The sequence below is a fragment of the Equus caballus genome, chromosome 25 (assembly GCF_041296265.1).
Source record: "Equus caballus isolate H_3958 breed thoroughbred chromosome 25, TB-T2T, whole genome shotgun sequence".
NCBI lineage: Eukaryota > Metazoa > Chordata > Mammalia > Perissodactyla > Equidae > Equus > Equus caballus.
The window spans coordinates 11,069,915-11,083,532 of NC_091708.1; the positions used below are offsets into that span (position 1 = coordinate 11,069,915).

General features: G+C 41.1%; 1 protein-coding gene across 2 annotated transcripts in view; it reads left to right on the forward strand.

Annotated features, from left to right (window-relative positions):
• Positions 1-2,418: 2,418 nt before the first annotated feature.
• DCAF10 (DDB1 and CUL4 associated factor 10) overlaps positions 2,419-13,618 on the forward strand; it is a 49,873-nt gene continuing 38,673 nt past the window's right edge. For both annotated transcript variants that reach the window (XM_023629691.2, XM_023629693.2), the window contains exons 1-2: positions 2,419-3,007; positions 12,840-12,953. In XM_023629691.2, coding sequence (XP_023485459.1) covers positions 2,484-3,007; positions 12,840-12,953 — 638 coding nt within the window. In that variant the 5' untranslated portion in view covers positions 2,419-2,483. The remainder of the gene's footprint in view (positions 3,008-12,839; positions 12,954-13,618) is intronic.

The window sequence follows — 13,618 nt, forward strand, 5'->3', positions numbered from 1 at the left end:
CCGGGAAGTAATTTTTTAAAAACATCTAGTCAGTGATTAAGAAGAAAGTAAATAAATTTGTTCCCTGCCTCCTTGATGAGCTAGATCCTAAGTGCTGGGGGTCTCCAGGGACATGGGATACCTGGACCCAGGGGAAACCTTTGCCAGTGTCAGACTTCTGTTGTGATCTAAAAGGAGCGTCAGGGGCAAAGCAGTTCAGAGGATGCTTTAGGCATTTGTGATGAACTGACATCTGTGAATTTCAGCAACTGAAAATTTTTTAGCTTTCTAAACTAGTGTTACTTAGAAATTGGTCTGTATAGACTGTGATTTGAAATCAATTCCTGTTAACACGGTTGTATTTAAAGGCTCTAGAAGGCAGTGGTAAATAGGAGCAGGCACAGTTAAAGTTGTTCTATCTTTAGTGCCTTCTCAGTTAATTAATCTCCAGTGATTTTTTTTTTTACTGATGGGTTGTAAAATCATGGTCATCTCAATAGAATTTTAGTCCTTATGTAATTTATTCCTATTTTAGGTTCTAGTAAAAATTATTTGGAACAAGTGAGCACTCATATTTTAAGGAGAAGTATAAGGAAAAAAACCCCCTGGTATTGCTGAATGACTTGCTCTGTGTGTTACAGCCACTACTGTTTTAAGTTTGTGGCTATCTTAACTTTTCAAGAATCATTCTCATTATCTAAGAGAGGTACAGGCAAACCTACAAAATGTTTTTGTTCCCATTTGGCTTCTTCAGATTCTCCAAATTGTCAGTGAACAGTTCTTAATCAGTTTGAGGGCTATAAGGTGTTAATTTTGAATTGCCTGAACTGTGAAATCTGATTATTTTGAGCCAGCACAGACTCTCATTGTAGAGCTTGTGTTTTTTTGTTGAAATTGTATCTTAAATACCTTGGAATATGTAACCTTTTAAAATTGAGTTTTACTTTACTTATTTAAAAAGTTAATACCATTGGTGAATGTATCATGGTAAGGTTGTGTAGACGGTAAAGTTTGAGCCGTTGGCCATAACTTGGGACCAAGCAGAGGGCCTCTACTAAGTATCTGTTGTAGCCAGAAGTTGTGGGTCATTAAAGGACATTATTTGTTAATCATAAAACAGACCTCTACCCCTTCTGCTCTACGGTGGCATCATGGGGAATATCTCCAGAGGAATGGCTGCCTTGATCTTCTGTGAACTCAGGACCCTTGCTTCTTGCCCTTTTTTTTTTTTCTTTTAATAAGGCTTATTTTTTTTTATTAATGTTATGATAGATTACAACCTTGTGAGATTTCAGTTGTACATTTTTGTTAGTCATGTTGTAGGTACACCACTTCCCCCTTTGTGCCCTCCCCCCACGCCCCCTTGCTTCTTGCCCTTTTTTCAATCAGCTCATGGACAGGAGAGCTGAATAAACTACTAACTTTCCTGGTGGGAGGACGTGCTGAATGTTCAGCTCTCTGAATCCCATTCCCTTCCTCCGGAGATCCTTCAGACCTCTGTCCTGAAGACCCTATCCTTCTGTCCTCACAGGGTAGATCTTCCTACAGAGATCCTCTAGATTTATCCTCACAGTCATCAAGTGTGAACTTTCTATAACACAGCTCTTGATCAAGGCCCAGGAAAGTTGTCAGTTCTTATATCTCCCTCTCCTTGTACCTCAAGCTTTCATTTATTGATGACTGTCCTTCCCTCCGCAAGAAACACCCCAATCCCTGCTCTGCAAAGTAGTTCTATGTGTTTACCTTCAGCAGCAGTGGTGAAGGGCATGCCCTCCATGCCCTGCCTGGCAGGTGTAAGCAGGATTGACCCTGGACTCTATTGCTTGTAAGGTTGATTTGATTCAGGTCTCCAGCTTCCGTCAGTGACTCCTGGCAGGATATATGCTCCTTCCTGCAGAGAGGAAGGCTTTGGCCTTGATAAAGTCTTGACCTACTGGGCAGCAGCTGCGAGTTAGGCAGATACCAATAGGCCCGATTTTCCAGGCCCCGTACAGACCAGGGCTTTTTAGTACAGAAGTTAACCTGAGTCCTTAGCTCCCAGGCTGAGTAGGCAGTAGACCATGCCACCTGATATGTGTGACCTGCACATAACATGGTAATTTCTACCCCTCGCAAATCTCAGTGTAAGTGGGGATAACATAATCATACCCTGCCTCTTAGACTGACTAGTCTGGGCCACTCATCCCCAGGCTCACAGTCACGGTCACTGACAACTACAGACTGTCGCAGGCGGCCCCTGATGCTAACACTGCTCCATACAGCCCGGGCCCTGGGCATCTTCAGACAGCCAGGAGCTCCGGACCTCCATCCCACCGGGCTGCGGCACCCGCGGGCGGGCGGTGTCTCCGCATTCGCAGTCCCCGGCGGATGGTGGCTGAGGGGCGGTGCGCGTTTCCCAGCCGGCGGGGTTAGGGCGCCGCACGCCGGAAGTGGCGGCTGGAGCGGGAGGGCCGAGGTGTCGGCCGGCGGGGCAGCGGCCCGGAGTGGGGGCGGGGGTGTTAGTCATGTTTCCCTTCGGGTCCGGCAGCCCCGGAGGGGAAGGGGCGGAGGAGCAGGCGCCTCCCTGGGGGCAGGCGGCCGCCGCCGGGCCGCTCCCTTCCCCGCCCGCGCCGCCCCAACCCGGGGTTGACGCGGCCTGTCCCCCGTCGCCCTCCCGGAGCCCTGGCCGCCCCGGCGCCCGCTCGCCGGCCCCGGGCGCGCGCGCGAGGGAGCTGCGGCCGCCCGGAGCGCTGCAGTCTCCGGCCGTCGCCCGGGGAAAAGCGGCGTCGCCCTCCCCGCCGCGCCGGCGGCCCGCGCCCGACTGCAGGGCCGGGAGCCGGGGCCGCCAGGGCCTCAGCGGCGGCCCGGGCGCGCGGCTCTTCGGCTGGCTGAGGGAGCGCAGCCTGGGCCGCGGGCTGTTCGTGGACCCGGCGCGGGACAACTTCCGTACCATGACGCACCTCTACGGCTCCATCCAGCCCGCCGACTCGGTGTACCTCAGCACGCGCACCCACGGCGCCGTCTTCAACCTCGAGTACTCGCCCGACGGGTAAGCGCTGCCCGCGGCGCGCCCCGGGGGTCGGGGCCCCGCGCGGGGCAGGCAGGCCCGGGCCGTGTCGCCGCCGCGACGCGAGGCTCCGCGAGGACAGCCGCCCGCAGCCCGCGCGGCGCCCGAGGCCTCGTTTCCTCGTCTGAGCTGGTGTCGCGGCCCGGGGCACGCCGTGCGTCCCTCTGCCCTGGAGCCACCGAGGCGCCGCCGGGACGCGCTCACGACGGGGAGGGGGTGCGGCTCCCAGGTGGGCGACGTGTTTCTCGGGAGGGCGGCGGCCTTCGTCTGGCTGGGGAAGTGGCCCGTGTTTGGTCTCAGTTTACTTTGGGGTATGGGGAATTTTCAAAATAATACATATTTTTAAAGCTTTGTTCTGTGAGTACGCGTCAAAGGAGAACATTCCGCTCGGTTCCCTCCGGAGGCAGCGTAGTCCGCGCAGCCCTTCCGCCGAGGCCCCGAGCCCGTCGCTGCTGCGGTGGCCGCGCACTCGCCCCCTCGGTCGGCAGGGGTCTGTCGCGCACCTGCCCGCGCCACATGCCGAGGTCGCAGTGGTGAGCAAAGCCAGCGAATGGCGCCGCTTGCCTCGAGCTTGGCGCCTCTTAGGTCAGCTAGGTGTTAATAACCACGCTGAATAATTCATAACGTCTGCTTACAAACTGCCATAAAGGCTTGAAGGAGCCAGTTGTGGACGAGAGTGGCGGAGGTTTCCCTGAGGAAGTGACACTTCACCAAGAGAAGAGGCCGCAGAAGAGTTGGTCAAGATGGAGTTGGGGAGGGGATGGAAGTTCTTCGGCCGGAGGAACTGTGTCACAGGGCCTGTGGTTGGAGGGGCAGCAGGTCGTGTCAGAGAAGCTGAAAGGCTACAGGGTCACAAAGCAAAAAGCTTTGCTAAAGAAAGACTGAGATACGCTAAGGAAGGAGCAAAGCAACTGTGGAATCGCTGGGAGCGGGCCCACCCTGCTCTATTTCACAGAGCACGTGCCGCCGCCGGAGCGCACACGCTGCTGCCGCCTCTGCAGCTTCTTGTAGGACTTGGGTAGGACTTGTAGCAGTGATTGTGCACCCGAATACAAGGAAAACTGTTGAGAGGAGAAACCGTTTTACTGAGGTTTATTCATGAAGCCTCCTCTCCCCACTCCTTCCTCCAACCAAGCCCCATTCCTAAAGCTTCTCCCAAAACACCAAGTCTGTTCCTTATAAACAGTGGGTTCTTCTGTTCTCCATATCCCAGCTCCTCTCCTCCCAACATCTGCCTATCCGGTCAGGCCTGCAGCTCTAGTAGCTGTTTCCACTCTTGGCCGGTGGGATTTTAGGTAGAGGGCGAGAGGGGAAGAAGGAGTTATGAAGAAGGAACCCCCAGTGCCAGTGCTGTTAGAATGAGGAACATATTACTGATAGTCCTTGCTTGAATCTGGACTACATTTTCCCATAGGAACATTTTTGTAGAAGGTGGTTAAGTACTCTGGTACTTAAAATAACTTAATAACGTTTAATTATGCAATTAATACATACTCATTGTAGAAAACCTAGGCAATAAATGAGCAAAAAGAAGCTAAACGTCACTTATGGTCCCAGATATTGAGTGGATATCCAAGGAAATTTTTTCTTTGTGTATGTTTATTTTAATATAAACATGGAATCATACTGTTTTGTAGCCTGCTTTTTAAATGCAGTATATTGTGGATTACCTGTGTTAATAAATATATTTCTGAAACATTATTTAAAATTTTTCATTAGTTTAAATAAAACCTCTATAAACAAATATTTTAGGTTTATGTCCTTATGATAAATCCCTAGAATGAGTCAAAGATTATGAAGATTTTGGATACCTATTATTAAATTACTCTGTGAAGATTGTACCAATTCTCCTTCCTATCAGACGTAGTGAAAGTTACTGACTCCCCATATCCTTGCCAACATTGCACATTGCCGTTCTTTTTCATCTGTTAAGATATGTGAAAAAAGTTCTGTGTTCATTTTTAGTATTCTTACTAGATCTACTAATATGCCCCAAATTTTTATAGGACTTAAAGTAACTTTATAGAAAAATGACATATCTGTGTTAAATGAGATAATTTCTCATATCCTTCATATATGAGCTAAATCAGCTTACTGGGTACCAATAACCACTGTTGCTTACAAAGACTTCTCAGTACAGGGAAGAAGAGGTGACACAGAAGGTAAGAATTAAAATTATGAATTTAATAGAGGCCAGATTAGGGAGGATTTGGCACTAAAAAAGAGATGAAAGGATACATGGGCTAGAAGGTAATTTCTAAAGAATTCCAAAACTGTTTTAAGCGATAGCAACATTGTCAAAATATGTGTTTCACCTCCTAAGATGACATTTTGAAAAAGGAAATTTGATAATGTTAGTAGATTAAGTAATAATATGTGAGACTTTCTCAAGCTTTCCTTTATGAGAACACATTAGGTACTACTGTAGAGAGAATTGGTGTATTGGAAAATAGAAATGAAGAAATTATCCAGAATGCAGACGAGAGAGGCACAGAGATTGAAAATATGAAGGAGGTATAGTGACATGGAACATAGAAAAAGCATACCATATATTTGGTTATTTCCTGAAGAAAATGAGATAGATAATGGGGCAAAAAAATAATTTGAAGAGATAATAGCTGACAACTTTCCAGAACTGAAGAAAGCCACCAAGCCATGATTTAAGAAGCCCACACACCCTAACATAGGGAAACTGCAGGACAATAAATATAAAATCTTTTTTTTTTTAAATTGGCACCTGAGCTAACAACTGTTGTCAATCTTCTTTTTTTTTTTCTGCTTTTCCCCCCCAAATCCCCCAAGTACATAGTTGTATATTTTACTTGTGGGTCCCCCTAGCTGTGGTATGTGGGACATCACCTCAACATGGCCCAGTGAGCAGTACCATGTCTGTGCCCAGGATCAGAACTGGTGAAACCCTGGGCCGCCAAAGCGGAACATGTGAACTTAACCACTCCGCCATGGGGCCAGCCCCTGAATATAAAATCTTAAAAACTAGAGAAAAAAGACCTTCAAAGGTGTAACTATGAGAGTGATGGCCATTTAGTTATCAATATGTAATAGTGTAAATCAGAGGACAGTGATTATTTTCAGTATGCTGGAAAAAAACTGCCACTTGAGATGTCTATACCCAACAAAGATGGGTTCTTCATTCTTGTCAAGAACAAAGATGAAATAAATACATATTCACACAAGGAAAGCTAAGTGAGTTTGCCACCAGACCTTCAATAATGGAATTCTAATATCAGAGAAAAGAAAGTTTCTAAATGGAAGGTCTGAGATACCAGAAGGGATGAATAACAAAGAAAGTGGAAAATACATGTGTAAAATTAAATCTGATGTTGTCTTTTGGGATTTACAAAGATGGAACTAAGAAGACAACAATAGCATATAAATCGTGAAGGGATGTCTAAATTCCTTGTGTTTTTTTGAGGGAGAATTGTGATATATTAACGTTAGGCTTTAATAAGTTTAGTATGCCTATTAAAATTTGCAAGGTAACTAACAAAAGACAAGAAAGACTATATTATTTCCAGGCTGATAGAGGAAAAAATATGGAATGGTAAAAAAATTCCAAAAGAAGATAAGCAAGAGAGTGAAAACAAAATAGAAAAGGTATAATAAATAAACAGCAAAAAGAATGCCTGAAAATAAATCCAAATATTACTAATTATAATGAATATAGAAGTACTAAATGTTCAAAAGGATAGAGAAAGCTATATCAAACACATTCTTAAAAAAAGCTTGTGAGCTATATTAGTATCATACAAAGTATGTTAAAGCAAAAAAATTAGTAGAGATAGAAAGTCACTTCATAATGATAAAAGCTCAGTTCGCCTGGAAGGTAAAACAGTTCTAAACTTGAATGAGTCTTTTTGATTTAAAATATATACATCAAAAATTGATAACTTTAAGGAGAAAACAGACAAATTTATCATCATGGGGAAGATTTTAATACACATCATAGTGTACTTCAGTTAATCAGTCAGATACAAACATGAGAAGGATACACAAAAGATAAACAACAACACTTAAAATCTTGCTCTAAAGGGCATGTATAGAATGTTGCATTCAGGCCAGATATTCAGCTAGTGCACGTTGGTTTAGCTGTACCAGCTGTTAAAATATTGATATATGTGCATAATGGTTCAATAGTTAATTACTGCCCCAAACCCACTGAGTGCCCTTCTAATGCTTCAGCACCTTCCATGGGATCTCTCAGAATAACCCATTCTATAGCAACTAAGGAGTTAAGAACTGGCAGAGCAGTCTGCTAACAAACCTCACTGGAGAGCTATAGCATCCATTCTAATTGCTTCTCACCCATGCCAGGTACCCTCCTACACACACACAAATCCATGGGCAAACGCCCAGTGATCATTTGGCTTCCCTTCATGTGGGGCTGCCTGCCTTTCTCAGGCACTCTCCCAATCATTTTCACGTGGTCATTTGTGGGAACTGCACCCTCCGGGGAGATCAGAGAAATTAAGAAAACAGTCGAGTAATAGCACAGAGAGTGATAGTAATAAAACAGAGAGTAATAACACTACTACAGGCGCCATTCACACATATTAATTCTGGGCTTAACATGCACTCCCATGGCAGGGTAGAATCCACTGCAGATGAATGAGGCCTATGGGGATGGTTTATGGATGAATGACTCCTGGGATGCAGATTCCTAATTTTATCATTCCTATTGAATTTCACTCTTAGTGGGATAACTTTGCCAAAACCCACTGAACATCTGCCCACCATGGGCATTAACACTCATTTTATTAATGAAAATGACCACCAACAGAAATCTTTTCTGTACCAGACACAGTTAGTTGAGGAAACTGAGAAGCAGAAAGGTCATTAAACACAAAGAATTTGTACCCTGGCTTATGCTCTTAACAGCCACATTACATTACTTCTCATCTAGGCTGAGGGATTAAGTTTGATATAATTAAATATGATATATCAATAAATTATTTTGTGACAGTTATTAATATAACAATACATATTGAATATGCAAAATTAACAGCAAGCATCATAAGGGCTAAAAAATTTTTAATATACTTAGCGTTACTTCAGCAAAAGCTACAAAGGATTCAGCCCCATGAACAATTCTGTTGATGTTCAGTGATTTTTTTTACTATCAAGACTACAAGTTACTTAATGACTACCTATTTAATGTGGAAATTCTTGGAGGGGCTTTATACAATTTCCTGTGTCAATTCATGGTTCAGCCAAGAACATCTGGGTCAAACAAAAGATTATGGCTACAATTTCCAAAAGTTAGTAAATGATTGGAAATTCCTAGAATAATTTGATGAACAATTTGAGTTACAGCTAATATCACTTGGCAAGCATTTTTATAATCTACATATCAGTTTATTTAGAAAGTTTTTAAAATTTTATTCATGTTAGTTTATATCACTATTAAAAGTTTAACATTTATGAATATCACACTTGACTGTATGTACCAGGTGCCTCATGCTTGCTTTTTTCAAACACACAAGGAAGATTTACAAAATCTTCACTTAACAAGGCCACATATTTCAAAAGATTTTTGTACAATTTCCCAGTACAATGTCATCATTAGAAATGAATATAGGGGCCGCCCCCGTGGCTGACTGGTTAAGTTCTCGGGCTCCACTTCTCCTGGCCCAGGGTTTCCCTGGTTTGGATCCTGGGCGCGGACATGGCACCACTCGTCAGGCCACGTTGAGGCGGCGTCCCATGTGCCACAACTAGAAGGACCTACAACTAAAAATATACAACTATGTGCTGGGGGGATTTGGGGAGAAAAAAGCAGAAAAAAAAAAAAAAAGATTGGCAACAGTTGTTAGCTCAGGTGCCAGTCTTTAAAAAAAAAAAAAAAAAAAAAGAATATAAATGGGAAGGCCCAGTGGCATAGTGGTTAAGTTCGTGCTCTGCTTTGCGGCCCAGGGTTTGCCGGTTCAGATCCCGGGCATGAACCTATGCACCGCTTATCAAGCCATGCTGTGGCAGGCGTCCCACATATAAAGTACAGGAAGATGGGCAGTGGATGTTAGCTCAGGGCCGGTCTTCCTCCCCCCAACAAAAAAGGGAAAGAAATGAATAAAAATATAACTAGGAAAACCTCATGTGTTTCCAAGTTAAGAAACATTTGTAAATAACTCATGGGCTGAAGAAGAAATGATACTAGAAATTAGAAATATTTAGAACTAAATGATAACGAAAGTACCACATGTCTCAAAATTGTGGCATATAAGTAAAACAGTCCTTAGTAGGAAACTTATAGTCTTTAATAAACTGGAAAGGATGACAAAGAAAATTAATGAGCTACATACCCATCTCAAGAAAGAGAAAAAGAATAATGAAGTTATCTGCAATAATAGCAAAGTAAATTTGAAGAAAGCAGAAGGAAGGAAATACAGTAAGAGTAGAGTTTGTGATATTTAAAAAATTCAATAGGAATACTCAATGGAAAAATTTATCTTCGAAAAGACAAATAAAAATGAAAAACACTTATTGTATTGATGAAGAGAATACCCAAATAAACAATATTCAGAATGAGAAGGGGGATGTAACTTCAGATGCAATGGGTAGAGATTATAGCTTTCTAGAAGTAGCAGAGTAGGTGGTTTGGACCAACCCACCAAATGAGAATAATTAGGAAAGCTAGAGAAAATATAAAATATTTAATGTAAGATATAAAAAGCTTATGTTTGAAGAGATTGGAGAAGTAAGGCAATGAGGAAATTGCAGGGCCGAGAATTGCAAAAGGAGGGAAGTCAGAGGTGTGAGCCCACCATTGTAGCCAACTGAATCTAGCAATATGGTAGCAATGAAAGGTTGATTTTACATTAGAAAGTAAATTAATGTAAATTACTACATTAACATATTAAAGGAAAAACAGGATAATTTCAATAAATGTTGGAAAATGTTTTATGCCATTTAACATATATTAATGAAAACAACCTAGCAAATTTGAAGTAGAAGAGAACTTCTTTAATCCAATAATAGGAATCTACCAAACCAAACCAACCAACCAACGAAACAAACCCTATAGCAGCATTGCACTTAATGATGAAATGGTGAATGTATTCTTGAAGATCAGGAACAAGACAGGAATTCTGCTATATTAACATTTCTGTTCAACAGTGTACTGAATGTCCCAGCCAGTGCAGCAAGGAGAAAAAGTGTCAAAAAAAGAACAAAGCAGTTGTTTGTAGATGACATATTCACAAAGAAAGCCTAAAATAACCTACAGATAAAGCATTAAAATAGCAAGATTGATGGATAAATATTTTAAAAATCAGTTGCATTTCTGTACAGCAGCAACAAACAAAGCAAAATTTTAAAAAGCATCAAAAAATATCAAGTTACTCAGGAATAAATCTAACAAAAGATAGGCATGACTCATATGGAGAAAATCTCCATGGTAAACAAAGATATACCACGTTCATGGATTGGAAGACTCCATATTGTAAGGATGTCACTTCTATGCAAACTTTTCTATAGATAAATTACAATGTCAATTAAAATTCACAGCTGGATTTGTGTGTGTGTGTGTATACATAACTTGATAAGTTGATTCTAAATATATAAGGACGTTTGAAGTTCCAAGAATTGCTAAAGTACTCTTGCTAAGAAAATCTTGAGGGGATGCCAGCCCTGTGGCCTAATGGTTAAGTTTGATGTGCTCCACTTTGGTGGCCTGGGTTCATGGGTTCGGATCCTGGGCATGGACCTACACCACTCATCAGCCATGCTGTGGTGGTGACCCTCATATAAAATAGAGGAAGATTGGCACAGATATTAGCTCAGGGCTAATCTTCATCAGCAAAAGAAATAAAAAAGAAAATCTTGAAAATGTGGGAAAGTATGCATATTACTAATGGGATGATTCAATATTGTATAAATTCTACCAATTAATTTGTAACGTCAGTGCATCCCAATAAAAATACCAACAAGCTTTTTCTTTTTTCAGATTCTATTTTTCCTTTTTCTCCCCAAAGCCCCCCGGTACATAGTGGTGTATTTTTAGTTGTGGGTCCTTCTAGTTGTGGCATGTGGGATGCCGCCTCAGCATGGCCTGATGAGCGGTGCCATGTCCGCACCCAGGATCCCAACCTGGGTCGCTGAAGCAGAGCAGGCAAACTTAACCACTTGGCCACGGGGCTGGCCCCCCAACAAGATTTTTTAGTAGGACCCGACATATCATATCTAAAATTCCTTTGGAGAAGAAAGCATGATATTAGCCACCCCCAAAATGTTTATAAAACAATGAGGACATCTTGCTTTGCCACACATCAAATATACTAGAAACCTTTTAGAAATTAAAATAGCATAGTGGTGTTGCACAGAATAGAATATAGTCCCAAAACAAAACTTAGATATCATAAAGATGGCTTTCAAACTAATGAGAAAAGGGTAGGCTTTGATATTAGGACAAATGAATGATATCCATTTTTCAAAAGTACAAATCATGCCATGTACAAAAATAGATTGTAATTGGATTAACACAAAACAATGACTATCAGTTTTGTAGATCTCTTATTTACAGTGTTTAAGATCAAGGCTGCCCCAGAATCACTGATTCATTTACTTTTATGCACAGAAAAGAGAAAAGTTCATTCCATAACTCATTTGACTAACAAAAAAAAGTCTGTTTATACATCTTCTAGAATTACAGATATTCATTTGAATATTTTTACTCATGATCAACTAGCATAAAAACCCTTCATATGTTATATTTTGAAGTCCAGATATCTCAAAAAAGGGTTTATGCAGGCAGCCTTTAAAGGACTGTTTCGTGATTACTAAATATGGAAAAGATTTTGATTTAGTAGATTCCCCCCCCTCCCACTTTATTGTTCTGAATAGAAAAGTTTGGCTATTTAAAATTCTGCTTAAACCCTTTCATCTTAAGGGTACAAAATTCCATTTGTTATTGGAACTATAAATTGGGAAGACCTGCAGTTTCAAAGACTCAGGATTTCATTTGCTAGATCTGAATCTGAAAGAGCAGGGTCCATAAGAAAATTCGTAAGACTTAATCAAAGTAAGTAAAAGATAATAAATTTTCAGAAATCAAAATGGGGCTTGTAAAAGGTTTATAAAAATGTAACTTTGTAATAGGGAAGGGCTGAAGCAAGAGATATTACTAAAAAACCATAAAGGAAAAGATTGTTTGACTATATTTAACTGGTTTGATACGATATATGCCACACCTTTTTCAGTGCGTTTTAATGGATAATGATAGAGAAATACATAATTTTGTTATATATAATTTTTTTCCCTGAGTTGCCTCATCTGTGCATGTTTTTCTACAACCAGCTTTTCTCATTTAAAAGTATGTTTCGGAGTTCTTTCATATCCATATAAAGCTATCCCTTTCTTTATAAATGTTGCACAATATTGCAAAGTATTCCATACCATGAGTTAAAATAATAAATCTTAATTCCTTCTATCTCGTACATTTAGGTTACTTTCAACTTCTCCTTATAATGAAGCATATCTTTATATATGCTTCTCTGTATTTATAAATGATTATTTCTCTAGATTAAATTCCCAGAAAAAAATTGCTGAGTCAAAAGGTATGCACATTTAACATTTTGATCGATACTGGTACTCTCCAAACATAAGCTGCATTAGTTTACACTCCACCATAATGTATGAGAGGACCATTTCCTACTGTTGCCAACAGCAGATAGTGTCAATCTTTTAAATATTTGCTACCAACATGGGCAAAAGGAAGTTATTCATTTACAGCTTGTGTAATTATAAACCAATAACCAGAGAATGCTAGAAAACTAAAGAGAAATATGTCATTTGCTTTCAGGTCAGTGCTGACAGTTGCTTGTGAACAGACTGAAGTTCTGCTTTTTGACCCTATATCTTCAAAGCACATAAAAACTCTTTCTGAAGCTCATGAAGACTGTGTAAATAATATCAGGTTAGTATTACAGTGAAAAAGTGAACTTTATTAGTGTGACCCAAAATATTCTGTTTTGGAAGTTAGTGAAAATTTGTAATGCCTTGTCCAGCAGTGCCAGATGATACACATTTGTGAATTGTGAATCTTAGCTGTTGTGAAACTTACCCTTTAATTACAAAACTTACTGTTAATCATTTTGGATTGGAATCTCTCTGAAATGCGTTTTTCATTTCCATGTGATTTTACCTTTTCTTTTCATGTATCAGGGTTATCATTATGAACCTCAGCTATGTGTTATGATTAGCCTTTGGGCTAATAACCTGTGTAGAATTATGGCAGTCTCATTGCTTAGCCTCTCGCCACCCCCCTCCGCCCCCAGATCCAAACTATTGAGTGGAAAAAACACATATGCACAGAGAACTTCTTTATAGCACAGTTGGAAGCTCCTTAAATTCTCAATAATGTGGGAAGTAAGTAACACTTGAACAGCTTGGTGGATTAATATGCAGTCATTAAAATGATGGTCACAGAGACTACATATCAACATGGACAAATGCTTGGGATAATATTGCTTAAAATCATGATAAAAATTGCACAAATATGACGATGTGGAAGAACAAGATTAGAAGGAAATATTTTAAAATGCTAGCAGTGGATGAGTTAGAATGCATGGATTCTGAGTA